Source organism: Mobula birostris, chromosome 4 (assembly GCF_030028105.1).
Source record: "Mobula birostris isolate sMobBir1 chromosome 4, sMobBir1.hap1, whole genome shotgun sequence".
NCBI classification, from domain to species: Eukaryota; Metazoa; Chordata; class Chondrichthyes; order Myliobatiformes; family Myliobatidae; genus Mobula; species Mobula birostris.
Genome location: NC_092373.1, coordinates 26,714,467 through 26,736,031, shown reverse-complemented (window position 1 = coordinate 26,736,031; position 21,565 = coordinate 26,714,467). Strand labels below are relative to the sequence as shown.

Sequence of the window (21,565 nt, the reverse complement as noted above, 5' to 3'; positions counted from 1 at the left end):
GATCATAAGAAAAGCAACTAAGACGATCACTCACTTTAGATCACACACTTCCTTCATGCTGAGGAAATGTTCATGGGTTCATTGTTCATTCAGAAATCTGATGACGAAGGGGAAGAAGTTGTTCCTGAAACGTTCAGTATGTGTCTTCAGGCTCCTGCACCTCTTCCTAAATGGTAGCAATAAGAGAGCATGTCCTGGGTGATGGGGTTCTTAATGATGGATGCCACCTTTTTGAGGCATCGCCTTTTGGAGGTGTCCTCAATGCTACGGAAGCTAGTGACCATGATGAAGCTAGCTGAGTTTACAACTTTCAGCAGCTTTTTCCAATCTTGTGCAGAGGCCCCTCCATACCAGATGGTGATGTACCCAGTGAGAAAGCTTTCCACAGTAATTGGTAAAAATTTGAGTGTGTCTTTGGTGACATACCAAATCTCTTCAAATTCCTAATGAAATACAGCCACCGTCATACCTTATTTGTAATTGCTTCAATATGTCGGGCCCAGGATAAATCTTCAGAGCTATTCACACCCAGGAACATGGAACTACTTATCCTTTCCACTGCTGATCCCTCGATGAGGACTGGTGTGTGTTCCTTCAACTTCTCCTTCCTGAAGCCCACAATCAATTCCTCGTTCTTACCGACACTGAGTGCAGGGTTGTTGTTCTGACACCACTCAGCTAGCTGATCTATTTCACTTCTGTACACCTCCTCGTCACCATCTGAAATTCTGCCAACAGTTGTGTCATCAACAAATTTATAGATGGTGTTTGAGCTATATGCAGCCACAGTCATGTGGGTAGAAAGAGTAAAGCAGTGGGCTCAGCACATACCCTTAAGGTGTGTCAATATTGAATGTCAGCGAGGAGAAGATATTACTTCCAATCTGCAGAGACTCTGGTCTCCCAAGGATCCAGTTACAGAGGGGGGTACAGACGCCCAGGATTTGGAGCTCATTGATTAGAATTGAGGGTACGATTATGTTGAATGTTGAGCAGTACTCAATGAACAGAAGCCTGACGTAGGTAATGCTACTGTCAAGGTGATCCAAGTCCAAGCGGAGAGAAGTGACATTGTATCTGCTGTAGACCTATTGTGGAGATAGGCAAACAGCAGCGAGTCCAGGTCCTTGCTTGGGCAAGAGATGATTCTGGCCATGACCAGCCTCTCAAAGCACTTCATCACAGTAGATGCCAGTAAAACTGGGTAATAAGTCAAAGAGCAGTTCACCCTGCTCTTCTTTAGGTACTGGTATGATTATTGCCTTTCTGAAGCAAGTGGGAACCTCAATCTGCAGCAATGAGAGATTGAAGATGTCCTTGAACACACCTGCTGGTTGTTTGGCACAGGTTTTCTGTGCCATACCAGGTACATCATCAGGGCCTGATGCCTTACGACTGTTCACTCTCATGAAAGATAAGGCCTCTGAGATGGAGTAGGGATTTGCACAGGTGTAGTTTTATTCTCCCTTTCAAAGTATGCATTAAAAGGCACTGAGAGGTACAAGGGACTGCAAATGCTGGAATGTGGAGGTTCTCAATGGCTCAGGCAGCAACTGAGGAGTTCATGTTTGGGTTGAGACCCTTCGTTAGAAGTTATGTTAGTGCATCGATGAGGAAAAGGTTTACCAACCAACGTCAAACAGGAGAAAACCTGCAGATGCTGGAAATCTAAGCAACACATACAAAATGCTGGAGGAACTCAGCAGGCCAGGCAGCCTCTATGGAAAAGAGTAAAGTCGACGTTTTGGGCTGAGACCCTTCAGCAGGACTTCAGGACTTTGGTAGCAAACAAAGTCTCCATTTTTTCTTTTGAAATCTATCAGTTAATATTTTTTCCCCTTTTACACTGATGCTTCATGACTGTGGGTGTGTGCTATGTGGTTAAAACTAAAAATATTCAAACACTTTTTGTCAACTTGAGCTACATATTACAGCTCCATAAGTGAAGATCACACAATGTTTTCTGCCAGTAAAGGAAGGACCTGACCCCTTCAACTGACTTTGTAAACATCCTACTGTGAGCTATCAGGAAGACAGAATAAGCAGATCGGGGAGTTTGGAACCCGACATCTTTTGGAATAGTACTAACTTATAGATAACAAGTATCAAAAAGCAATCTGTTAATTTGGAAACCAAGTGGTTAAAATAATTCCAGTAAGACGGTGGCACGTGTAAACACAGCGGCCTCTTGGGGGCCAACCAAAGGTGCTTTTTTCTTTGAAAAATTTGTTTTTTATGATCCAAAGACAATTCTACTCCAACAACACTGGGCACTGCAGGGCTACCTCATCAGTGAGCTGGTGATGGTGGCAGAACTGGTGGGACATCGGAGGAGCAGATTGGGTATGCAGAAGCTGACCTGGCTGAAGGTGGTGTTGCTGACTGCTACTCAGAAGCATCAAAATTTGGTGCAGTATGACCATGGGAGATTGTCTCAAACATTTTACTTGCAATGGCAAGATTTCGTTGGACAGTGATAACGTAAGTTGCTGCAGGTGTCTGGTGGCGGGACAATCAACCTGGAGTTGTAGCGAGAAATAAGGCCTTAAGCCTCAGGCTTGTCTGCTGCTGCAGACCAGGTGAGAGATACAGAAGCGCTACAGTGTCACTGAGCTCAGCTGAGTCCCGGCCTATCCCATCGGTGCAGCCTTCCCATGTTCAAGTGGTGGAATGACAGGCTGGATTGTGTGCGTCTGTACATTGCCGGCAGACCGCACCATTGATCGCTAGACATTGTCGCATCAAAGTATATATGTTTTTTTTCCGAGTGAATATCCTTCTTTGCTCTATATTTTGAATTATGTTACTTGCTGTTTTTGAATGTTTGCTTGCTATTTTGAATGTTTTTCACCTTGGCCCCAGAAATACACTGTCTTATTCAGCTGTATCTACGTATGGTTTAAATGATAACTAAACTTGATTTGATATGATTTGTACATTGGCTCTAACAGCAATTTGAAGTTAAGTAAATTCATCATTATGTGGATAAGCTAGCAATTAATGCTGTGTAGAGGCAATAAAGAACAAAGGAATAATTGGGATGTGTATGAACAAATGTATAAATGTATAACAAGATAACCAGCAGCAGTGACCAATCACTGAAGATAATGACTCTGAATCAGCAACTCAGATAATGCATCAAGATCAAACCATAGCCAGGTTCATCAAGACTAGATAACATCTGAATACAAATACTGAGTTTTGGAAATTGTGGAAGTTTATGAGACTCAAGAGTTGTGATTATTTGAAACTACAGGGTGAACCTTAGAGTTGTTCAATTATGATCAATAAAGTAGAATTGTTAGGTAAACTAATTTTCTCGCATGATTTTATTGTCTGCTACATTTAATTGGTAACAGTAGAATTTATCTTTGGTAAAATAAATGCTAAAATAGTGATTGACGTACCAAGTTTTTTTAATGGACGCTGGTGGGAGGTATATCCTGCTTTCTCATGATGGACTGAAGCAGCAGGAGAGGTTTCCTGCTTTACATTAGAAGTTGCACTGGTTTCTTTATCAGGGGTTAGATGTGCACCATCTATCTTCAGAATTTCCTTTAACATTTGCGTTCCTTTCTAACAATAAAATCAAAAATATTCATTACATTAAGTCAAAAATTTTCTAAGAATCCACAGAAATCAAAGTGCAAAGGAAGAGTCAAAATTCATACCTGTTAAAACGAAAACAGAACTTTGTGGGAGTGGGGTAATATTTTGATATAACCAGATCGGATAGTTTAAGAATTTAATGTAGATTAAGAGAAGAATTATTTCAACTATAGATATTTAAAAATCAGGTTTCACAGATATAACATTGCATATTCAGATTTGGACTCCTTGACTTATAATATTGGACAGTTTTTTCCACATAAAGCTGTATTTTTCCCCATGATTTTAATCAATCAAAAAAAAAATGTCTGTTCTTCTGGCATTTAGCTCCCGAGTAGAACTTCAGTTGATGGAGGTGGGGTGGGGAGTGAGAAATGGGAGGACTGAGATTTAGCCGATAACTACTTTAGCACTCCCATTAAGTTGCATCAATTATCAATTTGCAATTTAGTCATAAATTCACCTTGGCACTACACGTCATGTTGGAGGTTATATTGTTTCAAGAGTGTGTAGAGAACAAAGTTCAAAGTAAACTTATTATCAAAGTATATATATGTCTCTATATTCAACCCTGAGATTTATTTTCTTGCAGGTCTATTCAATAAATCCATAATAGGATAACCATAAACCATATAGGACTACACCAACTTGGGTGTTTAACCAGTGTGCAAAAGACAACAAACTATGCAAATACAAAAAGGAGGAAATAATAATTATCATTAAATAAATAAACAAACAAACAATAACTATCTAGAATATGAGACGAAGAGTCCCTGTAAAGTGACTCCATCTGTTGTAGGAACATTTTAATAATGACGCAAATGAAGTTGAGTAAGGTTATCCCCTTTGGTTCAAGAGAGGGGTAATAACTGTTCCTGAACCTGGTGGTGTGGGTCCTGAGGCTCCTGTACCTTCGTTCGGATGCCAGCAACAAGAAGAGTGCATCACCTGGGTGGTGGAGGTCTTTGACGCTGGATGCTGCTTTCCAGCGACAACGCTTCGTGTAGATGTGCTCAATGGTGGGAAAGACTTTACCCATAATGGACTGGGCTGTATCCACTAATTTTTGTAGGATTTTCCATTCAAGGGTATTGGTGTTTCCATAACAGGCCATGATGCAACCAGTCAACATATTCTCCACCACATATCTTTAGAAGTTTGTGAAAGTTTTAGATTTGATGCCGAATCTTTGAAAACTTTTAAAAAGTGGAGGTGATCTTAGAATCACATGTTATTTTGACAATTTTAGTGTGTTCTCAATCAGCCATTTCCTCTGTTCTCTCCAGCTCCCTCTCTTACCTTCTCACTTCTCTGGTTCTGAAGTGTCTGTGGTCCATAATGTCAACTGTTTCCCTTGCTACTGATGCTGCCTGCCATGATGAGAACTTCTAGCACTTGGTTTTCTTGCAATCTTATTGGTAAACTTCATTCAGATATTGTTACTATGGGTACTCAGAACTCAAAACAATTATTATGCATACAAGCATAAGCAATACAAAGACTGTAACATTTTGGAATACATACAGTCTGGTACAAGTTACTTTTCATCTGCTGATTTTTTTTCTAGATTACACTAATGTTGGGTTGATTTCATAACCAAATAATATTCTTCATTATGATGTATTACAAAGCATTTACCATTTCATTTTTGAAATCATAGCACAGCACTGGAAGTGCAGGTTTCAAACTATTTGATAATCTTAATTGTCTGGCATATGGCTTACCAGGCCCAGTTCAGAGGCTCCCTTAAAACCCACTGGGCTGTTTCCCACGCTAACCCAAAATCTACCTTGCTCAAAACACCAAATCTCCAGAAATACATTATTCAACTGTGCAACATCTAAAACAATAGCAAATTAAAAGTGCATGGAAGTATTACGACCATAAAATATAGGAGCAGAATTAGGCCATTTGGCCCATCGAGTCTGTTCTGCCATTTCATCACGGATGATCCATTTTCCCTCTCTTGCCCTCTCCTCGTGTCCTTTCATGCCCTGACTAATCAAGAATCTATCAACCTCTGCCTTAAATATACCCAATGACTTAGCCTCCACAGTTGCCTGTGGCAACAAATTCCACAGATCCACCACACTCTGGCTAAAGAAATTCCTCATCTTCATTCAAAAAATACAGCACTCTATTCTGAGGCTGTGTCCTCTGGTCTTAAGACTTCCCACTATAGGAAACATCCTCTCTATCAAGGCCCTTCAACATATAATAGGTTTCAACTAGATCACCCTTCATTCTTCCGAATTCCAGTGAGTACAGGCCCAGAGCCATCAAACGCTCCTCATATCACAAGCCTTTCAATCCCGGATTCATTTCCCTGAACCTCCTTTGAACCCTCTCCGATGTCAGCACATCCTTTCTTAGTCACAATAATCCAAGTGAGGGCAAGTGACAAACAGGAATAATATCTAATTGTCCAATTAGCATTGATCCAACCAACCATGCCACATTAATGGAGTTTTATTATATTTGGTTAAAATTGAAAAGTAACATCAGATAAAGGCATAATATATTAAGTTTCTTATGAAAAGATATTGGTCCACCGTGCGTCTATGATGTGTCAATTCCACAGTCATTTTTTCAAATTCTTTCCAAAAGGAACTTACTTTATCCTTGTTCAAAACTATTCATATTCTAAACAATGACAGAGAGCAGTCTGTTATGCAATTACATCACATTCAACTTGAAAACTGGGCTATTTCTTTTTTCTTATCTTTCTTTGACATCTTTTTGTGAGTTTGTTTTAACATAGGTGAATCCCATTAACCACTGTGCCCTACTTGTATCTTGGGCTGGATCAGCAAAGTCAGCAGCAAAGCAATGACACTTGCTATGTATAGGAAAAATGCTGCCTACAAAGGTCAAATTATCTCCTTAGCATATATAGTGGCTTGCTTCCATCATAAGATTATAAAACATAGGAGCAGAATTAGGCCATATGGCTCATTGAGAGTACTCCACCATTTGATCATGGCTAACTTATTTTCCCTCTCCACTCCATTCTGCTGCCTTCTCCCATAATCCATCAACCTTTGCTTTAAATATAAGCAATGACTTGGCCTCCACAGCTGTCTGTGGCAATGAATTCAAGATTCACCACACTCTGACAAAAGAAATTGAGACTCTCCCACTGTTGGAAAATTCCTCTCCATGTTCACTCTATGTAGATCTTTCAATAGTCAATAAGTTTGCATACTTTGTTTTTCTTTGCTTGGGGGGGGGGGGAGATGTGGTTGGGGAGGTGGTTTGAAGTTTTTCTTTAAATGACTTCTATTGTTTTGTGGCTGTTTGTGAAGAAGATGAAACTCAGGGTTGTATACTATATACATACTTTGACAATAAATGTACTTTGATTCCTTTGAAGTTTCCTCCTCATTATTCTAAAATGAGGCCATGACTGATGTTGGTCACCAAGCTTTAACCCACTCAATCAAACTACTTATCCTGCACAGAGTTCATATATCCTCATCACAACATGCCTTTCTCAGTGATTTTCATGTCATGAGTAAATATGGACACCTTACACTCTGCCCTATCCTCCCAGTCTGTGATATACAAATCCCAGAATAACTGATGGCTAAGATATGATTCTTTGGGCACTCTTCTATTGTTATCCTACCAGCCTGAAAAATAATCTGTTTATCACAATTCTTTCTTCTATGTGACAACCGAACTTCATTCTATGCTCGTACATTGTCCCAACACCTTTTATGTGGCACCCTATCAAATTCCTTCTCAGAATCCAAACACAAAGAAATGGCAGCTGACATGAACACAATTGTGTCCACACTGTATACCATGTCAGATGTTTTAATTTTTTTTTATGTTTCATTTATTAATTATCCTAGTAAATCTTTCTTCCAATGGTAATTACCTACCTTAGCAGAGAAACCAATCAGGTAATATTTTGTTTGATTTGTTCATTTTCTTTTCAGTACTGCAATTACTTATTTTAATTTGTTTTTAAACATTGACTATCATTTTCCTTTCTGGATTACTGCAAACCTTTGGTATACCTTTGATATGTTAAGTCATTACTTTCTCCCTGTAGAAGACAAAATATGAGTGGTTTGGGTGCAGAGATGCTTCAAAGTTCAAAGTAAATTTATTATCAAAGTACATAAATGTCGCCACATGAAACTCTGAGAGTTCATTTTTTTTGCCAGCATACACTAAGTACAAGAAACACAACAGAATCAGCAAAAGGCTGCACCCAACAGTATCGACGAACAATGTGCAAAAGACAACAAACCGTACAAATACAAACAAATAAAAATAAATAAGCAATAATTATCAAGAGCCTGAGATGAAGAGTTCTTGATAGTAACTCCATAGATTGTAGGTACAGTTCAGCAAAGGGGTGAGTGAAGTTATCTCCTCTGGTTAAAGAGCCTGATGGTTGTGGGGTAATAACTGCTCCTGAACCTGGTGGAGTGGTGTAGGTCCTCAGGCTTCTGTAACTGGCAGCAGCTAGAAGACAGCATGACCTGACTGGTGGGAATCCCTATTGATGGATGCTGCTTTCCTACAACAACACTCCATATGCACAATGATGGGGAGGGCATTACCAGTGATGGACTAGGTTGTATCTACTACCATTTGCAGGATTTTCTGTTCAAGGACATTGGTGTTTCCATACCAGGCTGTGATGCAGTCAATCAATATACTCTCCACTACACATGTATAGAAGCTTTATTTGTCATGCCAAATCACTGCAAACTAAGGAAGTAGAGGCGTTGCTGTGCTGTCCAGCGTGGATAACTTCACCTAAAGTCACCTGCCCCCTCATTGAACTGTTCCCACAACCTAAGGACTCTCTTTCAAGGACTTTTCATCTCAGGTTCTCGATATTTATTGCTTATTTATGATTATTTTTTCTTTTTATCTTTTGCACTGCAGTTTGTTGTCTTTTGCACTTTGGTTGTTTGTCTGCGCTGTTGGGTGCAGTCTTCCCTTGATTCTATTCTGGTTCTTGGATCTGCTGAGTACCTCCACAAGAAAACAAATCTCAGGGTTTTTAATGCGGACATATGTTCTTTGATAATAATTTACTTTGAACTTTGACATGTACCTATCTGCTGTAGGCATAATGTTAAAGTAAGCTGATCTTCATTTTAAAACAGGGCCAGGCAAATCGGAAACCTCTAATCAGCACCAACCAACCACAAATCTACAAGCTGTTCTACATTCCTCGAAACAGTTGTTGAGACCACCACAACCTTGAGGCATCTCTCTGAAGGGATACCTCAATAATATCCAGTTAAGAATCAGACAATGCCTTTGTGTATCTCTGCAGGCGTAATGTGTGTTGCATAATTTGACCAAGAGCCAAAGTTCATGAACCAGAACGGGATGTGAAATTATTGCCAAGGATTCAGATATTGCTATTCTCAGGTGCACAAATGTGGCAACAATAGAAAGCTTATACCCCCTTTTCTTTTAGGTAGTTTTAAATATCAAAAACATAACTGTCTTAACAAGCCTTACCATTGCAAAAGACTGTGGAGATAAAGGTTCTCCATTATTTCCCCTGTTTTCTTTAGACTGTGAGTCTTGTGCATCTTTCTCTGCTTGTCCACTGGGTGTCTTCAATGAAACTAATAGTTCTTCAAAATCAGATGACACCTGTTGATATACTGCATTGTAACATCAAACAAAAATTCAAGTAAAGATGCAACCACAAAGGATAGCTCGATATCCTTGGAGCAATACAAAATTGCAGACATAAAAACATTATTTTCCTTCAAAGATAAACACCGAGTACAAAGATAAAATCAAATGAGATTACAAAATATGTGGTTTAGTAACAAGAACAATATAAACCATACTGGCAAACAGCTCCCATTGATTGCTTTTGTTGTAAAAATAATGCACTTAATAATATAAGAAATACAACCACTGAGTTACATGGCATGCAAATAGGCCTTCAGCCCAGCTCGTTGTTGCTTGCTAAAGTAGTTTCCTGAGCTAGCCCCATTTGCCTATATTAGCTGTACTACCCCATACCCCTCTAAACTTTTCCTATCCACACTGTTGTGATATTCTCCTCCTCTACAATTATAATATTTTAAACCCTTGAATTATAGAATAAATTAGAACATATCACAGAAAAATTTTATGAAAAAATTAATGAACATGATTTTGTCTTCCAGGATTGCAGGAATCAAACTCAACTTGAAACAGAAAAATCTTTGAGTTTTTCTCTTTAATGACACTGTGGCCTAACAAACATGTAGGCATTACTTAAGAGAATATGGTATATTCACTGAAATAAAAACCTGTCTTCATGCAAATTGAAATGGTCAAAAGATTTAATGTTCAAAGCCAAATATTAGGGCAAGTTCCATATAAATACAGGCACAAAATGAACAAAAAGGGGTAAATAATAATAGAAAAACAGTTTAATTATCATCCCTTTCCATTTGTCAAATACATCTGTAGATGCTTTTAAAATCTCACTTTATCAGGTACCTCCTGTACGTTTGTGGTCTTCTGTTGCTCTAGACCATTCACTTCAAGGTTCGATGAGTTGTGTGTTATGCTTTTCTACACATCACTATTGTAATGTATGGTTATTTGAGTTACTGCCGCTTTCCTATCAGCTTGAGCCAGTCTGGCCATTCTCTTCTGATTTTCTCTCATTTCAGCCATAGAACTGCTGCTCACTGGATGTTTAATTTTTGGTTCTCACACCATTCTCTGTAAACGCTAGTGACTGTTGTGCATGAAAATCCCAGGAGGTCAGCAGTTTCTGAGATACTCAAACCACCCTGTCTGGCACCAACAATCATTCCACAGCCCAAGACACTTCGAACACATTTTTTCCCCAATATGATATTTGGCCTGAACAACAAATGAACCTCCTGACCGTGTCTGCATACTTTTATTCATTGACTTGCTGCAACAGTATTGGCCGATTATATATTTGCAGCAACAAGCAGGTGTACAGGAATACCTAATAAAGTGGCCATTAAGTATATTTGATCACATTTGCTCTGATCAAAAGATTAATTTCATTGCAACACCTAACCTAACCTAACGTAACCACATTTACACTGTTCATATTAGAATCACATTATTCAATAGCTGGGCGATCTTTCATGCTTGACTAGGCGAATCTTGCATTCTGTTCATCTGGAAGTATATTTTTAATTTTATTATTATTAGCAATCTATACTCTCTCTTTCAGGTAAGTGAATAAAGAACAAGAGCATTCAGTTTCTCGAGCCTGTTCCATCATTTATAAATGTTTGCTATCCTTAATCCATTTTCCCACAATGTTCCTCATCCATTAATCATGCTACTTTAAAAAAATCAAAACCAATTACAATATATTCAACTGACTTCCTCACCAGTTTGTTTTTGTTTTGGGGGGAAGGGGGAAGATGGGTAAAAGAGTTCCAGATTTTAGATTTTGTTCATTAATGCGAAGATTATAAAAGCTGAGCAAACTAGTTCCAATAGGAAAATTACCCATTATTTCTAGATTTGCCTACGGAAATAATGAGGTGTTCTCTAAAGATCTTGAGTACAAAATTAACCCATTTAAATCACTCTCCCTTCTAATAGAATTTCTTTCAAACACACCAAATTTTAAAAGGTGCAATACTACACAATACTAATAATAAAAGATTAGTCAACTTTTTTTGCCACTCTTCACAAGCCACTTTTGTTTTTTCAGCCTTCCATATTTTTCTTGTGCAGCCAGCATGCAAACTTCTTACACTATATTCAGAGTTAGAGGAGAAGTTTCAATTTAAATCCTGGTCCTTAATTCAGACAGTGAAACCCAGCTACCCATTTACATTAGTTCCACTAAAATATACAGACAAATTGAGAATTCACAATTAATTGTATATTCTCCAGTTCAAAAAAAAAAGGAATTACATATTTCAACTATGCCTCTCAAAATCGCTACATGATGCTGCAAGTGGGGTTCTTACCTTGGTGGAGGAATTATTCTTTTCTGTTGAAGATAGACATGACTGACAATTTTCTACAACAGGCTTCTGCTCACATGATTCTTCATTCCTTTTGAGAATTTTCATACCTTGTTTACTAGCGCCAGTACATGCCTGCAGAGTTCAAAAAAACATTTCAGTTTAAGAGTGTTTTTAAATAATTTAGGGCTATGAATTATGCTATCATTGACAAAAAATGGACTATTGATTACAATTACAATTTTTGCATAGATAAGAATGCAGATACCAATCTGTACAAATGTTGGTTTGCATTATCCTGGGCTCAGCTCAAAGTTCATATGCTTAGCCTGTTACTACTCAGCAAGAGCTTTTTAACTATTTTAAGTGTTTGATAGAGATACTTCAAATTATTTACTTAGATACAAATGATTAAATGTTTAAACAAAATAAATTAAAATTAAAACATTAAAATAATAGAACAGAAAACAAAATGAGACAAGCACTTCTACAAAGAGCTAGTAATGCCATTCTAATGTCATAACATGTAACACAGACGCAGGAATTTTTGGCTGACCAAGCTACACTCATTATCAAGCATCATCTTTTTTTTTTACACTAATTTAATTCTAATCTATTTTATACTCAATCTTCCCATATGCTCCCTCCCAGATTCTCCAACTTGTATACACACTAGGAACAATTTACAGTGGCTACTTTAACAATCAATGTGCATATTTTTGGGATGTAGGAGGAAACCAGAGTAACTGAGGCAAATGTATGTGGGTCACTGACAGGAACAGAGGTCAGGATTGAACCAGTCTTGCCATAACTACGAGACAGCAAAACCACTGTACTGTTGGAACTGCTGTTCATTTGCCAGATATTCATACCATAAACTAAGGGGTGGGTACAATATGCTTCCAAACTTTCTCTACAATATATTTTGGCTCTGCCACAGAACTCAATGTACTGGATATGTTAGCATTTGAGCCACAACTCAACTTAGGCATCCATATTTGCATAGTCAAGGATGGAATTCAAAGACCTACTAAGCCATGAACAGCTGCTAGCTGGCCATCAACCAGACTCAGTGTGGAGATCAATGTTGTAATGTCTACATCCAAACTTCAAAAAAATCACATTGCAAGTTACAATCCTAAAATGTGTACATACCTGTTTATTTGGCAGTTTAGATTGTGACTGGCCAGTGCCTTCAGGTCCTCGAGTTCTCGCCTTGAAATTTTCAGAGTTATCCTCTTTTGCTAATGGATGCAAAACAAAAAGCTTTAATGACCAGAATACAAACGGTTGAAAAGAATTCTGCCACACAAGCAAGAACAGTTCAATTACAAAGAGCATTGATAAATTAAAAACTGAATAACCACATTTACAGGAAGAAATATGATAGTAGGAAACTCAATAGTTCAAATGAACATCTATTAAGATACAAGATAAATTAATGTTCCAAGTGTAAAGTAGTTACAAAAATTAGGAAAATACATAATTGAATAACTTATAACAAACAATGGATCAGAAAATAGCTCAGCAATTTGTTGATACTTAGTCATGAATGGGTATTGGCAATCAAATAGCTATCAGGAAAAGGTAGCATCAAGGACATCCCTATCCTCCTTGATCAAAGGGCAAAACATGTGTCCAGCCATATTCATTGAGTGGATGATCCATTTTAGTTTCCTACTGAACTTCCCACCAAAGAAGCTGGATTTCAGCCAAGCTGATATGAAGAAAAAAATAGAGTATGTCCTCAAGCAGGGGATGTGGGATGTTAACATCCTAGGTGTTGAAGTAAAGATGTCAGCTCCAGAATTAGCTGTGCTTTCAGGTAAATTGTTCAAGAGAAGTTACAATGTTGGTATTTACCTGATAATGTGGAAAACTGGCCAGCATTTCTTGTCCACAAAAAGCAGGACAAATATAAGTCCACTCTCAATCATTACTTAGCTGATGGAAAGTGTCATGTGCTTACCAGTGTTTGGTTTGACTTTTACTAGGACCTCTCAACTCTAGACTTCATTACAACTTGATCTGAACAAGGAACCAAGAACTGAATGCCAGAGATAAAGTCCTTGATTTTAAAGTAATATTAATGAGCCCTGGTGTAAATTATTAAGCATCTAGAGGAAAATACCTCATTACCTCACAGAGAGAAGGATTATTACGACTGTCAATTATTCTAAGCTCAAGACCTCACCGTCCAACGTGTCATCGAATTATCTGCTTTAATAACCTTCCTTCCTTTACAAGGTCAAAAATGGAGTGTGCATTGATCATGAACACCCAAATCTGCCTTTCAACAAAGCTACCATTACCAAGTTCCTCTAACATCGGTATCCTCTGATCACCAATAACAAAATTAGGGCAACTATGTAAACACAGGATAGATCTGAGGTTGGATATCCTTCAGCATGTGACACACATCCTCAAATAAATCGGCATCCATACAAAGCCTTCCCACCATCTACAATAAAAATTATTAACTTATTTTCTGGATGTGACTCAATACTTTGCAAGACAATTTTATTTATTAACCATGGCTGTGTGTATCATACCATCATTATATAGAAAAAAAATAAAGCATTGGGTCGAAGACTGAAAATTTAACATTGAAATTTAAGTTCCTTTTTTAAGTTTGCCTTCAACTGTTTCACATTGGCATTCAATCAAAAACAGTTATGACTATCTGAGTTCAGATGAAAATCCTGAAGCTTGGACTTCTTCCACTAATTTTACCTAATCTACCGACTTTTCCCTCTATGTTCTATTTTCTTAATATTAATTACATTTGTAAAAATCAAGGAATATAATTCATTAAGCAATGATTAAAATTTGAATGACAAAAGGTTCGCAAAAAATCCCAAACCTAAAACGAGTGCAGGGATAGATGTTAAATTCTATATTTCATTCTTCTCCCCCAAGCTTATGACAAATTCGCAATAATCAGCTTTTTGCCAAAATATGGTTATTCAGAACTGAAACAACAGGAATTCTGCAGATGCTGGAAATTCAAGCAACACACATCAAAGTTGCTGGTGAACGCAGCAGGCCAGGCAGCATCTCTAGGAAGAGGTGAAGTCGACGTTTCAGGCCGAGACCCTTCGTCAGGACTGTGATCCTTAATGAAATAGGGTAAATTTTTTGAGGGGAAAAAAACAGTCGCATCACACTAGCATTGGCCCCCTCTGCGATCTCTTCTCTGATGAAGGGTCTAATACTGAAATGTCGACTGTTTATTCCTCTCTATAGATGCTGCCCAACCTGTTGAGTTCCTCCAGCATTTTGTATGTGTTGCTCTGGATTTCCAGCATCTGCAGAATACCTTGTGCATCGCACTTGTTTGGATCCAAGTGCTTAATAAAATAACATTTGATAGATATAACTATGTTTACAACACTGTTAAAACTAAAGAAATTCCAATATAGTTGTGAGGGACTAAAATTTCAGGCATCTTTGAAACACTAGATGATTTTATTTAGCAAATAATATGACAAAGTTTGATTGATTCCATTCCAGTCATTACCTCTTCTGCTTCGTGCCACTTGATCTCCCGGTACCCATTTCTGCTTTTGTTGTCCATCTGTTTTAAATGACTGCAGACTATTTTCTGTAGATGTGGGATTTTGGGACATGGGCTAAGAAGGCAGAAAAGAGTAAGTAACATAAAGTGTTCCCAAAACACAACACATTACATCACATTCTTCTGGAAGGATTTGATCATTGATGAGAGGATCTTTTGATAGTCACCAGTAAAATAGCTAACATGAAATTTTAATGCAGTGTGTCCAAAACATGAGTTTTATGATCTGAGCAATTACTTTTTCCAACACATCCTAGGGAGCTATTAAAAAGGCAGGGAAAATGAAAGCAAAAGTCATCCTTTCACTAGCATACCCAAATATAGGGGTAAAAGACTGTTATTTGGACTACTTTAAATTCTTTTATACTTCTTTTAAAATAAGATGAAAGAGATTAGATTTGTCACACATATATTGAAACACTGAATATACAGTAAAATACATCGCTTGCTTTAATGACCAACAAAGTCTAAGGATATGCTGGGGACAGCCCTCAAGTGTCACCCTGCTTCTGGTGCCAACAAAGCACAACTCACAAGTTACCAATCTGAACCCAAGCTTGTATGTCTTTGGAATGTGAGAGGAAACCAGAGCACTCAGAAGAAACCCACATAGTCACAGGGAGAATGTACACACTTCTTAAAGACGGTGACAGAAATTGAACCCAATTGCTGGTGCTGTGAAGCGTTGTGCTAACAGCTATGCTACCGTGCCATTATTAAATATTCTTTTAAAGGAATATGCAACGAATCTCAGTCAAAAAGTCACACTTTTCAAGTTTGAAAATGATATTAAGATTATATATGTAAATGCAATTGGTTAAATAACATCCTTGTGTGTTGTAAAATTTCAATGATCCTGCTTACCTTTTCTTGCCAACTGGAAGAAGGTTTGCTGGCTAGTTCCGCACTATGAGAATTGCTTTGTGCAGGGACGGGTGAAATTCCAAAATTACTTTGTAAGGATTGCCATACATTGGAAAACTCATCCGGTTTCAGTTGATCCTATGACATGAATACAAATGTAGTTCAGCTCAAGTCATAAATTAGTTTGTATTCAAATGAATATAAACTTATGTTAATTTTGATATTTAATTTTATATTCAACAGTTTTTGAAACTTATAAAAATTTTTAATCTGCTTGTCGTGTTCTATGAGTAAATAGGGTTAAATACTGAAACGTACTTTGTAGACACAAGAGACTGCAAATGCTGGAATCTGAAGCAACAAACAATCTGCTGTAAGAACTCAGCAGGCTAAGTTCGTTTGGCAGGTTGGTTGTTGCTTTGAAATGAACTTTCCCTTTCTTTTTCAATATTTTTATTAATTTCTACATAGAAGAATACAGAGTACAAGAAGATATACAGGTCAAAAAAAAGATAAAATAATACCAAATACATTATATTTGAATCACACTTGCGATCTCATTACTCTATATTCATATAAATTAAATTAAATCATAATATTGAAATATGATAATTTATTATACAAAAAAAAGGAATCTAAGCTCACTACCAAGATCGAAGCTGTTTGGTAAAGAAAGAAAAAAGGAAAAAAAAACCTTATCATATAGTGAAATATGTTATTAGCCAACATCTGTAATTTAACAGCAAATCAAAGGTTTTGAAAATAGTTCTAAAATGGTCCCCACAATGTTTGAAAGTTTTGGCTAGATTCAGAAATTGAACAACGAACCTTCTCTAAATTTAAGCATGACCTAACATCACTTAACTATTGAGCATGAGTAGGCGGAACGCCATCCTTCCATTTAAGCAAGAGCACCCTCTTAGCTATAAGAGAAATCAAAGCCAAAATGTGCAAATCAGATATCCCCAAAATAATATCTTTTCCTCCAACAATATCCAATAAGGCAGTCAAAGGGTTCGGCTTAAAATTTACTTTGAAAAGTACAGAGAAAGTTTGGAATACTTCCTTCCTGTATTTTTCAAGACTCAGACATGTCCAAAACATATGAATTAGTGAAGCTTCTCCATTGTTACATCTATCACAATAGGGAGATATATCCGAATAAAAATGAGACAGCTTATCCTTAGTCACGTGGGCCCTATGGACCACTTTAAATTGTAGGAGGGAATGGCGGGCACATAACGATGAAGTGTTAAACAATTTAAAAATTTCATTCCAAGTTTCCTCAGAAATTGATGTCTCTAAATCTTGTTCCCAGAGATTCTTAATTTTGTTTAAAGGACCATTTCTCATTCCCAGCAACATGCCATAAATATTGGATATTGAACCATTATGAAAAGGTTTCAAATTAGAAATTACATCTAATAAGTTCTTATCGGGATTTTTAGGAAATGTATATAATTGAGATGGCAGAACGTCTCTAATTTGTAGATATCGAAAAAGGTGGGTTTTTGGTAAGCTATATTTAGCTGACAATTGCTCAAACGAAAAGAGACTTCCTCCAACAAACAAATCCTGGAAGCATTTAATACCCAATCTATCCCATTCTTTAAAAACTAGATCGGTCATAAAAGGTTTAAAAAAAAATTAGAAAAAAGGGGGATGAACTTTCCCTTTCAATCTTTTTTTTTTACCATTTTGCATACAAGGATGACATTCAAAGTTCACTTGCAACATATAGAAGGACAAAGAAAATCAAAATGGAGAGCAGAAATGATACTACTTAGCTCTACACACATTATAGCATCCTTGGTAATCCTAAGTAACCATCAGAAGTTTATAAAGAATAAAGCAGTTTGGCTGGATCAGGAACAGGGAACAGGGCATGAATCTTTGTGCCTTTCACTGCTTTACAGTGCTGTGCTGAGATTTGCTGAAATTCCCACATTGTTCTGCTTTGTCTTGGGCTTGTGTTGGGATGGTTGGCATTGGACCTGCTGGGAAGCGGCGTCATTGTTTATTGCTTTCACGGGGAACTCAAGGAGGAACATTGGTCTGAACATTGAGTGTCTTCCATTTTTGGGGCTGGCAATGGAAGCCCACATATTGACAGACGGTCCAGCTTCCGGTCTTTTTCATCATCTCCTACTCTAAGTGATGGGAGATGTTATCTTCCAAGCCTAAAGGTTTCTCAGCGGTTTCAAGCTCAGTGGGGTGGAGGTGGAGGTGTGGGGAATGGTTGCTGGCCATTCAACTCATCACTACCAAGAAACCTTGCTGGCCAGGACACACACCTCAGCCCCATACCTCAGCAATGAATGGCTGCACTGCTTGCCCTCTCCAAACCAAGATTTCATGCTCTAAGAGCATGAACAGAGGGCGGGATTTGTGAAAGGCTCCTGGAACACGAGAAAGCAACAGTGAGAATCAGATTGGGCTTTTTGCCAGTATAGCTGCACTGCCAGTAACAGTCCTTTCCAAATACAGTACAATGTTATAATGGTCCCTTTTTAGCAGTGTCAGCACTCTCAATCCTGTGAATGCACCCAGAGCGATAAACAAGGTAACTGTGTGTCAATATATCTAATAAGGGAGGCCTTCACACCACACATTGCAACAATTTCTATTATCCTTCTCTGAGAAACAGTCATACAGCACTTGGAAAAAGCTGATGTAGATAATAACCCTGGCAATAAGGTAACTGATGGAGAATTTGAGAGTTCTAATGTAGTTTACTGAGTTTATGTAATAAATGCATGGGAAACATGATGTGTCCTTGTTTCATTATGTTTACTGATAGTATGTTTGGAATTCAATGATTATATAAAAAGTTAGTTAAAATTCTGCACAACATGAATCAAAGGAAAATTCTATCATTATCCAGGATACTATGCTGCAATAAAGCCCAGATTCTACATTGGTAAAATTGTATGTGGTTGGCCTGGCTGTTTATAATGTAACTATGCAAACTAGAGTAAGTAAACAGTTAAATATTTTGTTTTTGAATGTCTGCAGGAACAGGAAGAGATACAATAAGAACATAATATTTACTATATTTATGAAGATATTCACTTCAAATTAAAGAAATTTTAATCAATGAACATCCATCCTACCACCTTAGCAGATGCTCCTTTGTGTTCATGATCATCATTTCTTTGAAAGCTAGACAGTCCATCTGCTTTCTGATGGTTGATTTGATTGCTTCTATTTTCTGCCCTGAGAGATGGTTGTCTTCCATTAAGCTGCTAAATGTTAAAATGCAGAGATAAAAATTAACTTTTTGGCTCACTAATGTTTTTAGACAAAGTCACAATGTGCAGATTCTGAAGTGAGCCAGACACATTATGATCCAGAGAATAGCAGCCTAGTCCGTTCAATGTCAAAGTATTTCAGAAAACCAAGCAGAAAATAGGTTTAAGAGGAACACAATGAAAATCTCACATCATGCTGGATCTAAGAAATTCAAGAATATTTTAATAAAACTGCTGATTTGCTGCCATTCTGAAACATCCAAACACCCTTGTGGATTTCTTTTTGAAAACACCTATGCTTAGCATTGTCAATGATCCCTCCCATCCACCCAAAAATTTCTGACTGCCTATCATCAGGAAGAGTGTACCACAGCATTAGGACAAGAACTGTTAGGATAGGAAACAGCTTCTTTTCCCAGTACGTGAGACTGCTGACCTCCCTGCCACCACCCAGTTCTCATCACATATGAAGAGCCAGTAGTGTTATATTGTTACTTGTGTTCTGAATGAACCTTATTATTTGTTAATTTATTGGGGGTAATATTATTTTATGTCTTGTATGTCTGTTACATGTACTATGTTGTTCACCCTGGTCCAGAGGAATGTTGTTTCATTTGGCAGTATACATGTGTATGGATGAATGATAATAAACTTGAATTTGAAAATTTAGAAAATCAGTTCTATTAGTTTAAGAAAGCAGGAAATGCTCAAGCAGGTAAAACAGTATTTGTGATAATAACCACCATTTTCTCTTCAGATTCCGACTGGCTTATTGTTTCCTATCAGCATCTTCTGTTCTTTTTCAAATTTCCAATATCAGGTTGTGTTTACAAAATTCAACTAAATATCCATACCTGCGTAGGTACAAATAGGGATCGAGGGGAGTGGTTCAAGCCTCCTGTTGGTATTTTCTGAGCAGACTGCGAAGAAGGAGACATAGCATGTTGAGATATTGCCGCTGGCTGTGGTTTCAACAACATTGCTGCTTTCTGGCTTCCAAACTCCAAGCGATTACCATGACTGAGGTTGATTAAGGCACACTTTGGAAGCCTATAACCTCGGCAAGGAGAACATCTAAAAGCAATTGTAGCATCATTAGTTGCTGAAACTACATTTTTAGAGTTATCATATTCTTGGGAAGTAAATGCATTAACGTAACATGATTCAAATCCCACAAAAATAAACTATCCCAGGCTAAATGATCTTTCCATACAGCACAACCAATTATATTTTACTTCAGTTAAAGGGACAATCCTTCAGTTAGCAAAGCCTATCAATGAAAATACAAGATGTGGATGTAATTGATTTGAACAGTGAATTAAGTAACTTCAAAGAACCCTGTAAATATAAACAAACCTTAGACTAAGTCCACCTGGAAATTCTTCATCAAATAATACTTCATAAAATTCATCGGATTCTCGCTCAGCTATACAAAGAAGACAAGCACATATCATTGAAAAGCAGAAAATCCTCGATAACAGTAAAATTGTAGTTTATTTTCATTTTGACAAATCAGAAAATCAGAAGACTACATATTTACTGTTCCAATCTAAAATAAGGACTATTGCAAAGATAAATTGTTCAAGATAGTGCTTCCAGAAGGTCAGATAACCTTAGCAAAGCACGAAAAAGTTACAGCAATGTTGGGATGTGACGGGAAGGTTGCAGAAACGTTTTTTTTCAAGACCGATTGAGTTAAACTTTTAATATCAACATTCTTACCACTCCAACTATTTATTTTGCCAAATTTAAAATTGATTTAATGAATACACTGACTAAAAAATAAAGGGCAGGTAGTATGACATAAGATTCTCAAAATAAGTGGGATTTTAAATGAACATTATACCAAGTTATCATTATACCAAGTCTGAACCTGAATCATTCTTCCAAATTGATTTTACTTTAGGGATGAAACATGGCTCTAAACTGTGTCTGGCACCATCAACACATTAATCTACATGAAAGAAAACATGAAATATGTATGTTCAGGCAAAGTAAGCTTGATGAAGAATTTGAAGAGCAAGTTTGCAAAAGTCAGGGAGGGAAACAACATTTTCACCAAGTGGGCATTATGCAGGAACATGAGAGATTTAAATAATGTTGACATCAGGTGGAGATAGATGACAAGAACAGCAATTTATTATGGGAAATTAAATGGAGATATAAGTATGCCTGCATAGAATAATGACACACCATGTTAAAAATCCAGTAAGTTTTGAATAGGTTTGTTTACTACTAATTTAGAAATAATACTTAGCCAGTCATGATATCTTAAGACCAAGAATATCAAACAGCTGATGGATCTAAGAAATAGG

The 21,565-nt window shown here is 37.3% G+C and overlaps 1 protein-coding gene across 2 annotated transcripts in view; it reads right to left on the bottom strand.

Annotated features, from left to right (window-relative positions):
- Nucleotides 1-21,565, bottom strand: part of xrn1 (5'-3' exoribonuclease 1) — a 111,260-nt gene that overhangs the window by 18,733 nt on the left and 70,962 nt on the right. For both annotated transcript variants that reach the window (XM_072255033.1, XM_072255034.1), the window contains exons 30-38: nt 20,607-20,676; nt 20,105-20,324; nt 19,116-19,244; nt 16,000-16,137; nt 15,079-15,190; nt 12,714-12,802; nt 11,562-11,693; nt 9,106-9,243; nt 3,408-3,576 (exon numbers count right to left, since the gene is read on the bottom strand). In XM_072255033.1, coding sequence (XP_072111134.1) covers nt 3,408-3,576; nt 9,106-9,243; nt 11,562-11,693; nt 12,714-12,802; nt 15,079-15,190; nt 16,000-16,137; nt 19,116-19,244; nt 20,105-20,324; nt 20,607-20,676 — 1,197 coding nt within the window. The remainder of the gene's footprint in view (nt 1-3,407; nt 3,577-9,105; nt 9,244-11,561; nt 11,694-12,713; nt 12,803-15,078; nt 15,191-15,999; nt 16,138-19,115; nt 19,245-20,104; nt 20,325-20,606; nt 20,677-21,565) is intronic.